Source organism: Diadema antillarum, unplaced genomic scaffold, assembly GCF_040938485.1.
Source record: "Diadema antillarum isolate AM-2024a unplaced genomic scaffold, OU_Dant_1.0 seq00001626_RagTag, whole genome shotgun sequence".
NCBI classification, from domain to species: domain Eukaryota; kingdom Metazoa; phylum Echinodermata; class Echinoidea; order Diadematoida; family Diadematidae; genus Diadema; species Diadema antillarum.
In genome coordinates this window covers 300723-321466 of record NW_027272335.1, presented here as the reverse complement: position 1 = coordinate 321466, position 20744 = coordinate 300723, and the positions used below count along the sequence as shown (strand labels likewise).

General features: G+C 39.2%; 1 protein-coding gene across 1 annotated transcript; it reads right to left on the bottom strand.

Annotated features, from left to right (window-relative positions):
• Positions 1 to 225: 225 nt before the first annotated feature.
• On the bottom strand, positions 226 to 18159 carry LOC139711215 (ABC-type oligopeptide transporter ABCB9-like). The gene is made up of 12 exons (XM_071623133.1): positions 18140 to 18159; positions 15186 to 16068; positions 14441 to 14555; positions 10998 to 11128; positions 9901 to 10106; positions 9242 to 9439; positions 7131 to 7259; positions 6029 to 6217; positions 2862 to 3035; positions 1908 to 2097; positions 1409 to 1515; positions 226 to 657 (listed from the first exon to the last, which is right to left on the bottom strand). The coding sequence occupies exons 2-12, from the start codon at positions 15913 to 15915 to the stop codon at positions 226 to 228; spliced, it is 2601 nt and encodes an 866-aa protein (XP_071479234.1). The 5' UTR covers positions 15916 to 16068; positions 18140 to 18159.
• Positions 18160 to 20744: the final 2585 nt, after the last annotated feature.

Here is a 20744-nt window from a genome sequence, read left to right as displayed (position 1 = left end):
TTTCAACATACGATGACACTAAATTAGAAATAATTTCAAGCGGGAGACACAGAGCCAGGGCGGGAGCAGTTAAATCTCAAGCGGGAGAACGGGAGATTTTGCAAAAATGGGCTTTCGGCGGGACATCTCCCGTCGAAAGTGGGAGAGTTGGAGTCTCTGGAACTCCTAAAACTAATCATACATATGAATTCTATCACATTCAAGATATCACATTATAAATATATCTCAACATTGTATGTTGGAGGAATTTCTTGATACAGACTGCTGAGAGATCTCGTCTGGCATTCCTTGTGACCTATGACCCTCACTATTCAAACTATCAGAACTAGAACCTGAACTGGACTGAGAATCTGAGCTCAGGCCAAGGTTTGCTTCATCTCCAGATGTTCTCTTCCTTTTCACCTTGTTACCATGGTGACTAGTGATGTCAGGATTTCCTGGCTCCGTCTCCTTCTCTTCATCCTGCCCCAGCAGCTGGCGCTGAACCAGCTGAGAGTAGAGTCCTCCAGCTTTGATCAGCTCCTGATGTCGGCCCTGCTCAACCACCATTCCCTGGTCAATGACTATGATACGGTCTGATCTCTCGATGGTGCTAAGGCGATGGGCAACGATGACCACTGTGTAATCACGGAAGTTTTGCGTCAAAGCTTGTTGAACCTGGAGGAAGTAAGTGGGTTACCATAGTGTGAATACATGGTTTCTACAGTATGTCCCCAAAAAAATTACGATCGGATTTGTGCATTGAAAACTCCAAATATGATTAAACTGTCTAAATGCTACTTCAGGGTCTTAAAATATTACATCTCAGCTCTATTTTGCAGAAAACCTCATTCAATTTGGTTACGCGGTCACAGAGAAATGTGGCTTGCTGTAAAGCACGTCAAAAGAGTCTGATTTTTCCAGGTTTAGCACTTGGATGCTCTTTGACTGTGAACACAATGGACAGCACTTGGAGGGAAGAGATTCCTGACATGCTCTACAAAATTCCTCATTTCTCTTTAACCACTAAATCAAATCGAATGCGGTTTTCTGTAGAATGTGGGAAATGAGCTATAGTTTCATATCTTGAAATTGTATTTGGATTGATTTGCTATTTTTAAAGTAATCTTTGCGGAAGGTCCCATTGTAATTGTTTTGGGGGACATATGGTATTATTTTGTTACAAGGAGACAACTCACTTGCAAAAAAATACATTGGAAATATCTAAATTAGGCCTACCTTCGAATGATTATCATTTTATTACCACCGAAAGTATTACATTCTTTGAAACATTATAATGGGATCTCAAGAGTATAGCTACACCATAGAAAAAACAAACGTATGTCAACAAGGCTACATATATCTATATCCCATTGTATGAAAATTAATAGTAACATTTGCATCAATTCATGCAGTCGAGTTTACAGACCTGGTGTTCACTTTCAGCGTCCAGGGCACTGGTCGCCTCATCCAGAAGCAACATCTTCGGCCCCCTGACCAGTGCTCGGGCAATGGCTACTCGCTGCTTCTGACCACCTGAGACCAAGGAGAAAGATTCACAGGATGCCTTATGAATGAGTCTTAATAAATGGTCAGAGATCAACTAGAATGCAAAGTTGTGTATCACTAGGAAAAGGCTTCTTCTTGACTGAACACATGCTGGTCTTTCATTTCTTTTTTTTTCACTTTAAATACACTGTTCCCTCCTCACTCCACTGACTTTCAGCTACACTCTGGTGACAAACTCAGCTGAAGACAGAATATGGCAAAGTGAGCAAAGTCACAGCAATGTTCCAAAAAGAGACTACTATTCATCTCACAGGTAAAACTCTTCTTCAACACATTCTGAACAGTTTGGTTTACACAACAACATGACAATGTGAATGTTAGTCACAGCATGGTTTCCCATGACTCTAAGCTGGTCATACCTGAAATCTGTAAGCCTTTCTCTCCTGTCTCTGTCTTGTAGCCTTTCTTCAGGTCAGTGATGAAGCCGTGGGCATTGGCTAGCTCTGCAGCTCTCTGTATGCACTCCTCAGAGCACTCCTCCATACCATAGGCAATGTTGTCTTGAATGGACCTGGCATACAATACTGGTTCCTGGCCTACAAGGGCTATCTGAGAGTAGAGTAAAACAAAACCCAGTGACCTGATATCAGTAAATCACAAAATCTCTTCATACTATCACTCACATTGACTCCATGCAAAGGAATTATTCAAACAGTAACCTCATTATTTCATATCATGATGATTTACAAGCACAGATGTAATCCGACAAGAGTACCATAACTAGGGTGGTGTTCATTATGCTGGACGTTTGTTGTTCCATAGGTTTGCTTTTCCAAAACACACAAAGTTTGTGTAGCTAGACGTAATTTAGTCCAGAAATGAAATAGGGTCCATTAATCTGAACGAACAAAAGTGGCATTATTTCAAAGGACTATTGGAATAACAACCTTTGGAGTAACAAAGTGTAACCTAAAATTCTACCCTTCCTCTCAGATGACTTGAGGATGATTTTATTTCATTTTACTGATGAGATGAATTTCCTTCTCAGTTCATCATTTTTGCAAGGTACTCCATGATAAATATATTGCCATGAAAACAGAACAAAATAAATCAATTCTTTGCAGCACTTCCCTTCATTAATGCCTACATTTTGATTTTTTTTTTAATAAAGCTGAAGTGAGTCTAAATGCTATCTACAAATAGTCAAAGTTTTCTGAGAAAAAAAAATCCATAAAAACACATGAGTGTTTACCGTTGATGGTTTCTGACTGTAAATAATCAAAGCGGTGCCTAAAACAACCCCTCACAAATAATGAAATGGAGTGCTGCATTTGTTTATCTTTTTCATCGTTATGTTTTGTTTTTTTACTCACCTTGCTGTGGAGGTAGGTGTGGTCATACTCCTTGACACTGATCCCATCAAGCAGTACCTCACCACTCGTTGGTTCATAGAAGTGTTCTAGGAGACTAATACAGGAACTCTTCCCTCCTCCACTGGGACCCACCAAGGCTATCACCTCTCCTGGATGAGCCGTGAAGCTCACATTCTGTGGGGATATATCACATAGAGACTACTGACACTCAAATACACAGTCAGGTCTAATGTAAAACCTTAAATAATAGCATGCATTTCAATTTTGTGAAATTCGCAGGAGCCCATATAACCGAAATCGAAATACACACAAAAGTTCTTGTTTACAGGATACGTATAGAATGCCAGTGGGAATTTGCAAAAATTGCATGCATCAAAACAGGCCATCAGTTCCAATTCCAAAATATCATGTTGTGAATATTTCTCGCTTTACAGTAATTGACTAAAGATGAGCTTGGATATGAGCTGTGGAAGCATGGGCGGGCATTTTGCCCCCCCCCCCCCCCCCCCCGACGTTTCGTGTGATTATTCTGCAATACGTGATGCTCTCGCTGCGACATTTTATGACTTTTTTCTTAAAAGTATCTTGCAACTTTTGGGACCAAATTTGTCGCTCCCGGGCATACCTTTTTGAAGCCACGCCCCTTTGAAAAAACTTGGTCGACCCAAAAATTACTCAAAAACATGATTTTGTGTACATGGCCCCCCTCCTCGACGTTTCGCGTGATTATTCTGCAACGCGTGATGCTCTTGCCGCGACATTTTATGACTTTTTTCTTTCAAGTATCGCGCAACTTTTGAGACCAAATTTGTTGCTCCCGGGCATGCCGTTTTGAAGCCATGCCCCTCTGAAAAAATTTCGTCGACCCAAAAATTGCTCAAAAATATGATTTTGTGTACAAATCCAATGTAAATTGTGTTTTTGCAATTAATTCATATAAAAGTAAATATTTTTACTTTCAATGGCTGATAATGATTTATTTTAGCCTGATTATGCTTTAAAAAGTTTCTGCGAAAAATTTTGACGAAAAACAACAAAAGCAAAAAGTAAAAAAACAAAGAAATACATAAGAAATTCAATAAACAATAAAATACATAAGAAATAACAATGAAGCCGAATCTTTGCTTCAATATTATTGTTGAGGATATTGAAAAGAATATGTTCACAAAAATTAGAAGTTTTGGAGCTTTATTTTTTTATTTATAGGCAAAAAAAAATATTTTTGCTTAGATTAGCATAAATCAATATAAAATACATAAATTAAAATTTGAAAAATCTAACTATACAGTCTCGTAGATTACCTACTTTAGTGCAATTTTTCTTGAGGATCGAGGCTTTTTTTAGTCCCCCCCCCCTCTTGGAGCTTTATTTTTTGATTTATAGGCAAAAAAATATTTTTGCTTAGATTAGCATAAATTAATATAAAATACATGAATTAAAATTTGAAAAATCTAACTATACAGTCTTGTAGATCACGTTGGCCTCTACTTTAGTGCAATTTTTCGTGAGGATCGAGGCTTTTTTTAGCCCCCCCCCCCGGTTTCAAGTCCCTCAAAAAAAACAGGCGGGATTAGGTTAATAGGTTAATACCCCAAACCATCCTGATACACCTAACCTACCTGATGCACAAAACGTCTCTGATACATACAACTTTCCTGACACACAAAATCTCCCTGATACACAAAACCTATCTGATGCGCTGATACATCAAACCTTCCTGATACACCATACCCTCCTGATACAGCAAACCTAGCTGACACATAAAACCTCTCTGATACATCAAACCATCGATACACTAAACCTCAATGATGCACCAAACCTCCCTGATACACCAAACCTTCCTGGTACACCAAACCTCCCTGATACACCAAACCTCTCTGATGTATCAAACCTCCCGATACACCAAATCTCCCTGATACACCAAATCTCCCTGATGCACCAAATCTTCCTGATACACCAAACCTCCCTGATACGCTGATACATCAAACCTTCCTGATACACCAAGCCTCCCTGACACATAAAACCTCTCTGATACACCAAACCATCCTGATACACCAAACCTCCATGATGCACCAAACCTCCCTGATACACCAAACCTCCCTGACATACCAAACCTCCCTGATACAACAAATCTCCCTGATACACCAAATCTCCCTGACGCACCAAACCTTCCTGATACACCAAACCTCCCTGACACATAAAACTTCTCTGATACACCAAACCTCCATGAAGCACCAAACCTCCCTGATTCACCAAACCTCCCTGATACACCAAACCTTCCTGATTCACCAAACCGCCATGATACATCAAACCTCCCTGATACACCAAACCTCCCTGATAAAATAAACCTCCCTGATACACCAAACCTCCCTGATACACCATACCTCCCTGATACACCAAACCTCCCTGATATATGAAACCTCCCTGATACACCAAATCTCTCTGATGCATCAAACCTCCCTGATACACCAAACCTCCCTGATACACCAAACCTTCCTGATTCACCAAACCTCCCTGATATACCAAACCTCCTTGACATACCAAATCTCCCTGATACACCAAACCTCCCTGATATACCAAACCTCCATGATACATAAAACCTCCCTGACATACCAAATCTCCCTGATACACCAAACCTCCCTGATATACCAAACCTCCCTGATACATAAAACCTCCCTGATGCACCAAACCTTCCCAATATATTGTACTCCAGCTTGATGGAGAAGCGAGACAACACATGTTATGTTTGAAGTCATAAAATGGCATGCACCTGTGATACTGCTAAAGGTATTCAAAGAATACCTAGTTTGTTAATAAATAGAAAAGTTAGCAAACTAGAGAAGATTCAAATGAACATGCCAATGTCATCATGTGGCCATGGACATTATATCTTTGAAAGTGTTAATTTACCACAGAAAGGGTTACTTTGCTGTATTAGAACCGCTAAGAGCAGTGGGTCATTCGTAACTCCTTAGTGTCCTAACCTCATTTTTTTCTCAAGTAAGCATTATTATTGTACATCTTCACACCACAATAAACACAAACTGATTCATTAAAGTGTTTCTTTATTGGAATCCTCCCGTTCAAGCTTGACTTTTTAAAAGGGGAACTTTCCTAGGATCCTAATGTCTGACTGCATACATATCAGATTACGTCTGCACACCTACCTTTAGAACAGGAATATCAGGCCTTGTAGGATAATAAAAAGTCACGTTTCGGAATTCCAGGTGACCTTTGAACTCTGCTGGCTTCAGGTTGCCCTCATTCTTGAATGCAGGTTTTCTGTCAATCAATTTGAAGACCTTCAGTGATGCTCCCGTAGCACTCATCAATGATGTGTAAACTTCACCAATGTCCTGGAACAATATGACCACAGTCCATAACAATGAAGTTTTCATGTAGAATACTTCCAAAGGGCATGTATACATGTATCATTATCATCAAACAATTTGTGGCTAAAAAAAAAAGAAGTAATTTTTGAATATGCGACAACCTGGAAATAAAAAACATATTTCCATTCTGACTATTCTAATCAATCTTACTGTCAACCAGACTGGCCACTGTTGAAACACTAATCTGGAATTCAAAATGCATAGTTGCTAAAGAGGAGGAAGGTGCTGAGTTCATGTAAGATCTTTTTTGATTTAATCAGCTCCAGATGAGCAATCAGAAAGTAGCGCAAAAATAAAAGCACACAAATGTTCTTGCTTGCCGTATGTTCCAGTACTGGTACTGTAAAAGTGGAAATTTTCGCGCATTTCGCACAGCCAGAAACTAGCACAAATATTTGGGCTTGCCATATGTTCCTGTGTGGGATGTCTTGATTCCACGGAATTAAAGACACGCGAAACTCTTCTTACCCGGCCAAGTGCGAAAAATTAGTCGCGCGAAAATATCCACTATTACAGCAGTTAAAGTCTCCTTTATGTGGAATTGAAAACATGCAAACTCATTCTACCCTGATGAGCAATAATTACTCATATGAAAATATCCACTTTTACGGTACCGGTAGTATATTTCCCTGAAGAATCCATCTCGTTGGAATGCAAAACTACATTTTCTGGCACTTTCAGGACTCATGACACAGTCTCTGGATTTGGCTTTCAACAAACTACACTCTTAAAATGTTACTGAAAAACAGACATTATTCCTCCCCCCCCCCCACACACACACCAGTGCACTAATTAAATACAAAGACAGTTCAAGACACAATTCTTCCAAGAGACACAAATTTATCATAAAACAGACAAGAGAGAGAGAGTAGCTCACCTCTAGACATTCCCCCAGCTCCAGCTGATAGAGAATGAAAGAAACCAACATGCCTCCTGACATCAAGCTATTCATGACAAGATGGCCGCCATAGAAGAGAGTCACGACAAACATCAGGAGGTCACATGTCTGTGTATTGGACCAGGAAGGATACACATTTCAGATTAAGTTTTTGCCTTTATCAACACCAGCACCTATGACATAGTGCCTAAAGCGCATTTAACATTCCAAAATCCCAATGTTTTGGCAAGAATATGCATGCAGAACCATCGGGAGTGGGGTATCCCTTTTTCAGGGCTACATACAATGTACAGTAAAACACAATATTTTTCGCGGCATGAAATTTTTGCGAATTGGAGCCGGCAGCCTTTTATGAGGCATGAAATTTTCGCAAGTTGCCTCTAATGTGCAATGCATATATTATAGTGTAGACAAGGAACTTTCACATGCATTTTAATTTCATGAATCTTGTGCCTCTAGCAAAATTCCTGAAATTGAAATGCACCCGAACATTCCTTGTTTTACAGTACAAATTCAAGAAAGAATATGTGGTGACCTACCACTTAAAATTTCTACTGTCATGGAGAAACCTCAAACAATTTCAATCCAAAATCATTATTGATTTACCAGCAAGCTGTTATCTGATATTTGAAACACAATGGAATGATAATTTGCCAGGACATTTCAAACAGGTAACTTTCCAATAAGTGAAATGGAGTATCTTACAATGTCTCATCTTGAGCACATCAGTGACACATTTACAACTCAATCATTATCAATAACCAAGAGATTTTTCATGTATTCATAATTGTCTTTCATAAGTATAGCTGATGCATTTGATAAGACAAAGGACTGAAAGAAGCTTTCGAAGTAATAACAAAGAAGAGTTGTTGTTTTTTTTATGCCATAACTCAAGCTTCTGAGAGTCAAACCAACATTGGCATATTATCACTTGCTATGAAGTATTGCACTAACTTCAGGTGGTAGTCAAAACAGCAGATTTTGATTCTGAGTACTGCCATACCTGAATTAGAGACCTTCTGGTAATGACAGATCAGACACCTTGTGCATTAAAACAGTCTCAGTAAAGTATTTGTGATCAGCTTTGAATTTCAATGCAATGCTTTGGAAGAAATGAAGAATAAAATGACAACTAAGCTATTAATTCATAATTGAACAGCCATGGTACAACATAGTTCATCATATAGTATACGATAATTAGAATTACAGAATGAAACCACATGGATTCGGGGGGGGGGGGGGAGCTCATAAATGACTTCATTTCTCGACATACCTATTCTGCAGAATAACTTCCAAAGTTGACAATTGCTTTACAGTGAAAATTAAATTCATAAATTATCAGAAAAATCCCCCAAAAATGTTTCCCTCTTTCTTTAGTTTTTATGTATTCATAAAATAACACTGATTAGTCAATGTAATTCTAGTGCCACTTTCATTCATTCTTATACTGTTCTTCCATTCATGACCACTATCGGTATATATGCATTCTTCTGCAGCATCTAGGATCCTGTTACAGTGAGTGAAAAGGCCGGGTTCAGCCTGGCCTTCCTTTCACTGTAAACACTCAAAAGGCCAAATGCGGTACCAAAAACGGCCGCACATTTGGCCAAGCTCTATAGGTAGTCTCAGCCCGGGCTCAGCCCAGGCTCGGTCTGGCCTTTTCTCACTGTAAACGCAAAATGAGCCAAATGCGGTACCAAATTGCGACAGGCACACTCCCAATACCAATCCTTTGTTTACAAGCAAAGCATCACTACGACAAAATATTGAAAGGTTTGAATTAAAAGCCTGGGCCGAAACCTCCACTGTAAACTGACAGAACTGCGGGGCTGAGTACCGCAATTGAGGCCGGGCTCAGCCCAGCCCTGCACTGTAAACAGGGTCCAAGATATTAGTGTTAGTGTGTGGTCATACTTAAGCACTATGGTCCTTTCACATACTCCCATTCTGAATGTCAGACAGGGGTGAATGTGTTTTTTGTACAGCTTGAAAGGGGGGTTTGTACCATTTTAAAACAAAGAACCATAATATTGTTAGGCTTTTCCAGGGTTAAGATTCACTTGAACTTCAGCAGATTAACTGAATCTTACCGACTGCAGAAAGACGAAGCCACCATATGCAACAGCTTCCTTCTTGCGCAAACGATACGTGACACCGAGTCTCCTGCGATATTCTTTCTCTTCACCTGCTTCATTAGCAAAGCTGCGTACAGTCTTCATACTAGAGATCGTCTCCTCCGCAACAATGTTGGCTTTAGCGAGGGAGCTCTGTACTGCCTTGGAAAGTTTCTGTCAAGAGAATGTCAGATGGTGAGGATTCCAGTTATGGTAAACCTCCAGAAAACTGGCTGTTTGTCAGCCTGAACTACAGAAAAATTGCAGTGTCGGTGAACTTAAGCTTATAAAAAAGAGTAAGGGTTGTGGTATAAAAATGAGGCTTAAAATCTAAAAAATGCAATATTGCATAACATTTTAACCTTTAAGCAACACATAACATTTTTGAATTTTTTTTTGTGCTTTTAGTATTGAACCTATGTTGTTGCCATATGATATGATTTTTACAGCTGATTAATCAATAGAATAAACTTGAGCATAATGCTACATTATCATGGTTTAAACATTATTAATTTCTGAATTGGAAGCAAATGACTGGCATAGTCAGTAACAGATAGACCACTGGATGATGATAAGTAAAGAATCAGATAATGTAGGTCACTGTTTGACCTTCACTTGGTCAGGGTGATCTTCACCTCATAGTAGGATCCAAAGACATCACTCATGACTGCAATCAGAGGAAGTGAGACCAGAGTAACGATGGTCAGTCTCCAGGAGATAATCAGCATGAAGATGACATAGCCAATCATCTTAACACAGCTTCGTAGACAGATGTTGACATTGAGAGCAAGAGTGTTGCTCATTGTGGAAGTATCAGACGTCAGGCGTGATGTGATGGCACCTTGAAATAAAGAGAGTGTCACAAGGATTAGCTCAGATTGGGGCCCATGCAGACTTAAAGTGTACAGTAGATCCATTAAATGTCTGTTGCTTGATTGCTGGCTACTCTCTTTCTTTTTCAAAAACTTTTTATTGGGTCCCTAGATACCATCTTGAGCCAAGTGATTATTCACTCATTTATGCAGTCAACTAAGTCTTACTACAAAAGACATATACATTTTTGAGGTTTTCACTTTTTGTTCGTTTCAATCCTCCAACAAACCTGCTTTGATAAGCTGCTCTGGTAGAACCAACCGGGAAGATGTTCTTGGAAAAGATATTGGCGGAGATCATTTCATACATTGCTTCTATAAAGACTTAGTGACAAACATGATCCACACATATCAGTCAGAACAGAGGGTAAGGGATTACCCTAGATTAATATCAAATACCTACAACTTGCAAGCTAATGTGACTAAAATAAAAATAAAAATAAAAATAGCTGATCAAACAAAAGGAGGAGAATTCCTGACAAAATACTGGGAGGCTTGCAACAAGGCTAGATTCTAACATCCCTGTAGGATCAAAGACTATTACTGATCATGACTATCTAAAGGCATCCCACTGACTTTAATGCTTCCTTTTGTCATGTAGAGAATATGTGAATAAAAATTTGCTTTCATTTTCATGTGAATAGAATGTGTATACAAGAACAACAGCAGACTCAAAGTTCAAATTAGATGACATTGCAACAGATTGTGTACAGAAAGAACCAGGCATACAGTATAATGTCCGAATCAACAATTCTGACTTGTTTTCTTCTCACCAGCTGCACGGCCCCTGAGATCTGCAGTGAAATCTCCATTTCTTTATGCAGCATGTCACCTGATCATAAGATGAAATAAAGACTCACCAGTCCTGGTTTTGTCAAAGAACCCCATGTCTTGTCCCATAATGCTATGGTAGAGTAAGGAGGTAATGCGAAGATTGAGACGAGCCATCGCCAGGGTGAAGAATCCTCCTCTAATACCTTCAGCTATCGCCCTGGAAACGGTAAAGATGGAGAGAAAGAGAGAAAAGGGCTGAACATGATCAGTCTTATACAACACATGGCAAGATTTTATGACTTACTGGAAAAATGCACATAAAATAAAATATTGCAACAAAGGTTCAAACATAAGTGTATGTAATAATATCACTTTTATATACGAGTGACAGATAATCACGTGCAACACTTGGTAGTCAAGGGACACTGATCCTGGATATAAAATGACATTTCATTTCTTCTATAATAGGCCAAGAATATCCCCTGTTTCACCTGCTTGTCTGGTTTGTTTGTCTGTTCTTTTCCCTTTTAATTCAGAAAAAATACTTTAAAATATGAAATTAAATCAAATTAAATCAAATCAAAATGGTGTTTAAAAGTTATGTCCTTGAGAAAGATCAAAATTAGGAGTAAGAGAGAATTTTGTGGTACACATGATACACCTGTATGTGTATGTACGTAGTCCTTGAGAGCCAAGAATTATTCCATATTCTCTCCAAGTTTGGCAGGCTTGCTTGGGGTTGTAAATGTGACAAATTAAACCAACAGGCATGTTTACCACAATCTACAAGATGGATGTTATTTGTTCAGGTGTCATGACATAGAAAGTGAATTACATGTACATGTTATAAAAATAGTACTATGACAATAAGTTATCAGATTGTTTGATTTGTCATTAGAATTAGGAGAATCTTCAGAACCTCCACATCTCATGTGCTTCTTTGTCTAAAAGTTCTGAACTCCTGCTTGAAATATCCGGGATTGGGTCATGTCAATACACACTGTTTGTTTGTTTGTTTGTTTGTTTTTGTTTTGTTTTGTTTTGTTTTTTTGTTTTGGCCTGATTGCAGTCTATATTCTGCTGCCTTTTAGCATAATGAAAATTTGGTTTGGCTGTTGAAGTACATAAAAGAACTTTAGGCATTCTACAATCTACGTACTGGGATATCCAAACTCTCAGGCTGAAGTCAATTCATTGAGGTGTGTTTCAAACTGCCCATTCTTACTTAGGCTTGGGATTTACAGGCTAATGGTTTATGGTGTGGGTGAAAAACTACATTCTAGAGAAGCATTCATCAAACAAGCTTTATGGCTTGTGTGTTGACTTTGTGTTGATGTAGTCTGTTAGATAGCAATGAGAACAATGGCTTCAATTCAAAGCTCTTCAGTAAGGTTTGTTGTTCATAAGGCAGTCATCTGCAAAGTATTACACTTACAATTACATGCCTACTCTTTCCTGACTAAAAAACAAAAAACAGTTCACAATGGTCGAAAGTCAACTTCTGTAGGAAATAATGGCACCAAATTTCACAAGACTGACTGAATTTCAACTACATTTGTACAAGGCTTAGCACAGCGCATCCCTGTAATATATGGTGAAAATCTAAAGGTTTCTTTGTCTAGACAATAGCCATCTCTTATGAGCCATTACTATGGAATCAAAAAGAAAAGAGTAAAATTTCTCAATGCAATTCATAAATCAAACAACCTCATATTTCTGTGATAAACTCAAATGTTGTAATTAAGTAAAAATTTGTGTGGTGTTAAAATTTGTGCACGAAGAAACTTGCATGAAAACAAAAGTATGCTCACATTTTTGCTTGCCATATGTTCCAGCACCCGTAGTTAACTTGATTATACAGAATTATAAACATGCAATGAACTCATCTTACACAGCCTCGTGCGAAAAATTACTCGTGTGAAATACATATTTCCACTGCACATTGAAACTGCACAGTAGTTTTTGTACATCAATTTGCCTTTCACAAGCTTTTGAATCACTGTGTGTACAGTATTACACACTAGTTATTTTTAGCACGGAATTTGGGATTTCTTTACATAGGGTGAGTAAATTGACAATGGAACGCGAGACATATTCCACTCTCCTGCCACTGGCTGTTCCAATACACAGGATGTGTTTTGGCAACAAATGATTGCACAATGTCCTTGCAAGCCAACTTGTTGAGAATAAATAAAAAAGAAAAGAAATGCAGCATGGCATTAGCATTACCTTGGTACTCATGGTTTGAAAAAAGGCTTCACTAGCCTTGGGTGAACACAAACATGTAGAGCATGGCATGATGTTAAAGGAGAAATCTAGTCCAGATATAAGTTAGTCTGATAAGAAAGAATAAAATACTACGAGTTCAACGGTAACATTTTGATTGAAATCCAGTGAAAAATAAGGAAGTTATGACATTTTGAAGTCTCCCTCATTTTTGAGGAAACAGTTCTTTAGCGGTAAATATGAATACGCCTATATATGCAAATGGCAAAGTGAGCATGTCATCCCCTCGCAACTTGCCATATTTGTACATTAAATTCAGAAATTTCCAGTTTTTCATTCAAATGCGGCAATTTGAGCCCGAGGCTCAAATCATCATAACTGATCACTATTCTAAGTTATTCAACCAGGAATGACATCATGTTTCAGACTTTAATGACAGAAACACTGAATTTTTGTCATTTTTTCTTGTATATGATCAACAGAAAATTGTGAGGTTATGACATGGTCAGCTCACTCATCTGCATATTCATATCCACTGTATAAGAACTGTTTTGCAGAAATTAGCAAAACTTCAGAGTTCCACAACTTCCTAATTTTTTTTTACCCATTTCAGTCAAATTTTTACTGTTGAACTTGTAAGATTTTACTCTTTTTTTATCAGACTAACCTATTTTTGGACTGGATTTCCCCCTTTATGAGACCCTAATCACTTTGACTGGCATTGAACTCACTCTTCCTCCTCCTTCATCTAACTTGACCTCTATCAGGTTTCATTCAATTCTTGTTAAATGTGCTATTAATCAACATAAAACTCATAGAACCATAGACTGTGTTCTATCTCCAAGTTCTCATCAGGTACTATCTCAGGTTTCAGACAATTCTTGTCATGTTTTAAAAGTCAACATTATACTCATAGACTGTGTGTTCTATCTCTCATCGGGTACTATCTCAGAGTGGACACCACATTTCAAGGACTTCTACCATTTTCATAAAAGTGGAGAATATGAGACACTTCATGGCAATATTGCCATCACAATATTCACACTATAAAGGACCTATACAAACAGATTAAATCTGATACTGTTTATTTTGTATGCTGATTTGTTTTTGTTACTGAAATACAAGACAATTCAAACTTTACTGCATCCCATACCACTGATACAAAATTGATTCATCTATAAACATGCACACTAAACTAGAATTCTTTGATGTTCTGGAATAGTATAAATTTAAGATGTCTGATTCCACTCAAGTCAATGATCACAGTGCAGTTTCATCTTCCAAAATAAAAGTGTATACTTACACTCCCACACTGATGAGCGTCATGATAATAAGTGACTTGGTGAAATTTGGCCTGTCTTCTGTGATCACTATTCCATCGATCACTTTGCCTGTGTACAATGGCAGGAAAACCTCACCTGAAATATGAAACGAGGAAAACGGTTCCAGTACTCTCCATACATCCACACTTCATGAACCATGAAAAATAAAGCTTTCATTCACACTAGATCTGTAACAGACAATTATACGAGTATTCCAGGATCATGTTCTTTAGCTACTGTCACTCATTTTAAGACCAGAGTCCCGTTAGCTCAATCCTGGGGTCTATTTAAATGAACTAGCAGCAGAGGTTCTGACCTTTAACAGGACAGGCAATTTACCCTCATTGCCTTGAGACCTTTCTAGAGGAAACTTACAAAGCCATCCATCGCATGTTAGTTTGCCCATATCTGTAAGCAATGAAGTGCTTGTTGTTATAATTTCGGTATTACAACTGAAAAACAAAACAACACCTAAAATATTCTCTGATCCAAACATGCTTTAGAAGTACTGTGATTGCTGTTAAAAGAAAACAACGCATCACTACACTCTCTTCTCATCGGTCTGATGACTACTTTGAATGCACGCAGTAAAGAAATGTCATTAAATAATTTAATTAAGCAGTCGTGGATAATGCACATCATTACGTTTTAAACTGTACAGTATGTCTACATTTTGAATGGGATGCAATTGGTACAACAAGATGTGTGTAAGGAGTAGGTGTTTACCTGATGCTGCTATGAGAAGAGCTATAAATCCCAAAAGGAGATAGAGCCAGTCATGTTTGGAGTATGATAGAAGCCTCAGGAAGGCAGATCCACCTTTTTGTCCTTTGCTTTTCTTCTTCTTGCTTCGAGTCTTCAATATACCAATCTTGAGCTCACGATCCCAATCTTCCTCATCATCATCACTGCTGCTGTCACTCTCACTTTCACTACCGGTACTTTCTTTGTCCTCCTCCTCCTCCTCCTCTCTGTTGAGGGAGATGTTCATGAGACTATTGGTAAGTCTCTTCTTCTCTGTAGCCTGTTTGCTTCCCAAGACATACACCCACAAGCCATACATGCAGAGAGAAGCTATACCACACCACACAGCTGATGTCCAGAACCAGACGTCGTCGCTATGGTCACCATTTATATATTCAGTATAAAGTAAGATCTTTGCTATAACAACAACAAACATCACCGTTGTCATGGCTCCTATGAAGACTTTGCCTGAGTGAATGCGCTCTGTAGCATCACTATGGTTACAGAGAAGTCCAATGCTGCCTCCCAACATCAGTGCCAATCTCAATGCAGAAAACAACCAGAACTCAAAAAGGCACTGTGCAAAGTCATACTGGAATACATCTTTGCCAAACAAGGCTATGTTAGTTCCATGTATATAAAACAAAAAGCCTAACACAGCATCACAAAGGCTGAAGGCGACAGTTATAGAGGCACTCCTGTAGGGATGCATTATGATGCCTTACACTGCTAAACCTTCCACAGATAAACCTCTCCTCACACACGATGTGTGAGAAAAACAGAAACAAATATTCTAGTTTTCTCAACTAGACTGGCACAGAATACAATCCTTGAAGCCTCACAGCCTTGATTACAGTGGGTGAACCTGCAGAGAGAAAAATAAAGAAAAAGAAAAGAAAAATATTTTCAAGAAGTTTTCTTTGAATACAACAGAGAAGCTTTAATTGGTAACAAAATGTCTCCCACCCACTGAGCTTTATTACACAGATTTGTCATCATCAATCAGTATGTCACATGTCATCTCACATGGTGACCCTAGTTCAGTTTGTTCGCTTGATAGAATTGGTTTTCTCCCCTTGTTTTCAAACCATTAGAATTTTACATTTCTTTCCCAAAACATTATTTTCTTTACTCAAGTTTTACAACACTGACTCAAATACTCATGAGAATGAGACGGAAAAATATGGATTTTTCTTGTTTCCAGAGAAAGACTGACTTCAGGGATTTCTGTCCTTGTAAATAAAGTCATTAATGAATGAGGGGAGCTAAAGCAGTGACATCAGTCTAGAGATAAAGACATTTAAAGCAATGTAAAGCCCATACAGCACATGGTACTCATGTAGACAGAATAATGCCACAAATGTTCGGACCAATGATCCTTTTTCATTTTCAGGTTTTTTAAATAACATCTAGGTATACACAGAATTTGTGTGTTTCCAAATAACTAATGAAACTTCAAAAATGATAATTTTTGGATTATTTAAAAGAAAAATTCCAGGCCAGTTACAAGTTAGTCTGAGAAAAATGACTACAAAAATATCACACAAACAACTGTGAAAATTTGATCAATATCAGATCAAAGGTAAGGAAGTTATGCTATTTTAAAGATTCGCAAATTTTTCCAAAACAGTTCTCAAACACCTGATATGAATGCATTTAGGTCTAATACCGTAGTACACAAATGCGTGAACTGATGTCATCATCATCTCAATATTTTCCACTAATCATGTACAAAGAAATATTTTCCTGCCATAAAAGCTTACACTAGATACATGTTATTCCTGACTTGATTAAACTTCAAATGATTAATCAGACAGGATTTGAGACTGTAGCCTTAACTGAAAATATAAAGAGCCCCCCACACTTTTTGATCGTGAAAAAAAAAAGTAAGAAAGGGGAAAAATCGGGGGGAAAATCACACTACGCAAATTTCTCACAAAAAGTGTGCTTCAGATCGCTTTATCTTGATTTTAAAAATGCAAAAGCTTCGTCGACCAGGAGGGGGCATCCCCCTCCCACACCCTCCCCCTCTACCTCATTAGACTTTGTACATACACACAGATGATGCACACGCGGAATAAGAGCTAAATGCCGTGATTTTGTTATTAACACTTTCCTAAAAAAAAGTCCAATTTCCATAATTTTTTTTGGGGGGAGGGGGGTGGGGGAGCTAGAAAAAAATTCAAAGTATTGCACCAAAAGTTTGCACCAGATCACTGAATTTCAGGTCTGAAAATGTAAAATCACCTTCAAGGAAGAGAAATTCCCTTTTGTACACCCTCGTGTGCATGCCGTTTCTGTTTGATTGCTTAACAGACAACGTTCATGAAATTAATTGTAACAATAAATTAATAGTAAAATACAAGAAGTTTTTTTAAATGCTACCACTTTATAGACAAATTGTTCAATAATATTTTTAATCCACATCAAAATATCCTGCTACCTTAAACAAGTGGGGCCGTTTCAAGTCGATAAAAGACGCAAAAACATGCATCAAATTGCACCATTTACAACATAAAAATGCAAAAAGTTCTCACCGTGAGAGGGGGAACACCCCTCTCCCACACCCTCCCCCCCCCCCACCCCTTGTTCCCTCCCTTCGCTCGGGGTCGGTCGCTTGGCTCCCTAACCGCCGCCGCCCTCCCAAGATTACAAGATCATTATCCAGGCTATGCCGGTGCAGGGGGGGGGGGCGCTGACCTTGATACACCCCCCACCAGCTGTGCAGCCCCCCCCCCCCCCCCCCCCCCCCCCCACTGAAAAATGTTCTGCGGCCCCTGAACTTGACATGGCAATGATGAGACATCGATCCAGCCCAGCAGCTAGGTAGCAGCTAACTGCGACAGCCGCCACACGCAGTGTGTGCGTGCTAGGCGCGGTCTCCGGGGCTAGGTAGCAGCTAGCACGCAGGGATGGAATCCAAGCCAAAAACTTACTGTAGTACACAGGCCACAGCAGTCAGTCCGCAGCGCGTGCGATAATGAGGCACGAACGACAATTTTATTCAGAATCACGTTTGCGCAGTTTGTGCCCTTGAGACTGACGAGATTTCGCGATACTTTGCGAGAGTTTTTGCAGAGGTCGCAATAACAGCTTTCATAGCTTTCGCAGTACATTGTTTGACCCAGGATGGTTGGGTAGGTTATAGAGCTGATTATGCTCATTAATTTGATACCTAATTTCCCTATTTTTGATCTCAATATAGTAGTCCATTTTAGCATCAAAGTAAACGATTATTTTGCAAGTGTTCAAGAAGCTTTTAGATCATAGTTTGATGTTTTGCTAGTTCCTGACTGGTATTGAAAATAGATCTCCGTAATTTCTTCGATTTCACAATCGTGAAACTTGAGCGAGTATGATCAATTAAAAAACGAAGAGGGGCACCATTTTCAAGGTTGTGAATTTTCCTGTTGAAAACAAGGCAAATTATGTTTTCTTACCAGAAGTGGGGTAGTGAATGAACACGCGTGGAGTGTGTTGTTGATACCCAGACAATGGTCGTGGACAATGACCAGGATTGGAATGCTTCATGAGGAATTCCACTATCGCAGCTAGTCTTTGTTCATTCTGAAATGTGGTGTGTGCAAGCACATGGAAACATGTGCTTACCTCTTTCATGTGCATACATTTCACCCTGTGTCAAGAATTCAGACTAGCAGTGCTCAGGGCAATCCACATGAATAATTGATAAAGCATTCATGTGCCTTGCAGCAGAGCTCGGGACAGGTGGTAGCCAGGTCCATTGTTCAGGGCCATTGTAAGTGCACACTCACATACACATCATTGGTTTCTGTGTAAAGTTCAAGTTTTGCACAGAGAGTGAAAATTCGATCACAATCTGGAACCTGACATTTAAAAAAATCATGGATTTCATGAAACTAATATAGGCTTTCATTTTAAAATTACCTCCAACTCAATTGTACACTATTCAGCTATTACTCATATCAATGACACTTTTATCTGATACATAGTTTTTGAACTCACAGCATTGAGTCAGCAGCCAATGGATACTACGCAATGCGACACGCCGCGTCTTGCGACAGATTTCGACCAATCACAGACCCGGAATTCCGGTGCGAACGCGAGGATACTCTTTTTAAACTCGACGCTAGACATGTCTCTGAATTTTGCTAGTTCCTGACCCGTATTGAAATGAAGATGAGAAAACTTGCCCTTATTGTGATACTATATACTTTAGCGGACATAGTCTTCACCATATTTTAGAGGGGCATGAAAGATTTCAGGTTATTTTTTGGCGTCAAACGTGAAGGAATATTTTTGAATGCAATACCGAATTCGAGAGAGATTTTCATATTCTATATTCTTCTTTTCCGTTTTATTTTGATCATGAGCATATTTGCTAATGTTTTCTCTTTCAGTCGATATTAAAAGTGTCGAAAACTGACAAGAAATACTCGTTCTACACGGATTTATTCATGACCATGTATCTGCTCATTACGTATGCAAGCACCGCTCAGCCGTGCATACGACTTGAATAAATACGTGCGTTTTCGCTCGCGCTGCGGACTGACTGACAGCTGATGATGAAAAATCAGACAGCAGCAGGAATGAACATGTGATGATGTGTGTTGGCCTCACTTGCTTGAACACTTCGGTCTTCATTCACTTGGCCTCGTGTGATGATGATGATGATGGTTGCCGCCGGTCGGCGCGCCGGGCGGGCCGTGCGAGCATTGGTGGGGTGATCGTGGTGAGGTATGGGCCAGGTCAGGGGCGTGTCGTTGGACGCCCCTCTACTACCAGCAATTTTATGCGACTTCCGTACAGCGACCTAGCCACAGCCCTGGCTGTCCCAGTTCGCCACTGAGGTGAGGTGCCACTGCACTGCACAAGTGAGGTGAATCGGTGCAGTGGTTCGTGCCGCCAAAGTTGTGGTGAAGCGAGATAAAGGCAGAGTTCTTCAGTTCCTCCGAAAATTCCGTCGACGGAAGTACCCTGGTTGGTGCGCACTGCCCCCTTTCCCCCCGTGATTGATGCTGCTATGGCATCCTAGCTGAAGTTGGCACTGTAATAGTTCACGACTTCTAACGCTACAATTTGTATTGTAACATCACTGCATGCACTCAATCCACCTTGAGTAATATAGATCACACAGCAGCTGTGCTGCATGCACTCGCCCCCCCCCCCCCCCACCCGTGAAAGGACATTATTACCTATGGGGCGCCAAGTGTAACACAAGTGAAGTAATTTGCAGTAAGTAACGATGATAATTACTAGTAGGGGCCTATTGAGATGATGATGATGATGATGACGACGACGACGATAATAATAATAATAATAATAATAATAATAATAATAATAATAATAATAATCATAATAATCATAATCATAATAAGTGCGCTACCCTGGTTATGAAGAGAGGGAGACAATGTGAAGAGTGCAGGAATATCACTTCCTGATGGAAAAAGAGTTTGGAGGAAGGAGAGAATTACAAATACAAAATCTGTACCTTGGTGTGTTGGAATCTGATGATATCTCGATCCCAATGCTATCAAAGTGTCTGTGACGAAGGGGTACTTC

What these genes read in the sequence shown, in the direction of transcription:
- LOC139711215 (XM_071623133.1), bottom strand. Translation starts at nt 15,915, where the DNA reads ATGCATCCCTACAGGAGTGCCTCTATAACTGTCGCCTTCAGCCTTTGT. An exon ending in GCTTCGTCTTTCTGCAGTCG is followed by an intron (nt 7,260 to 9,241) that starts GTAAGATTCAGT and finishes TCCAATACACAG; the next exon opens with ACATGTGACCTCCTGATGTT. An exon ending in GAAAGGCTTACAGATTTCAG is followed by an intron (nt 1,516 to 1,907) that starts GTATGACCAGCT and finishes CCTTGGTCTCAG; the next exon opens with GTGGTCAGAAGCAGCGAGTA.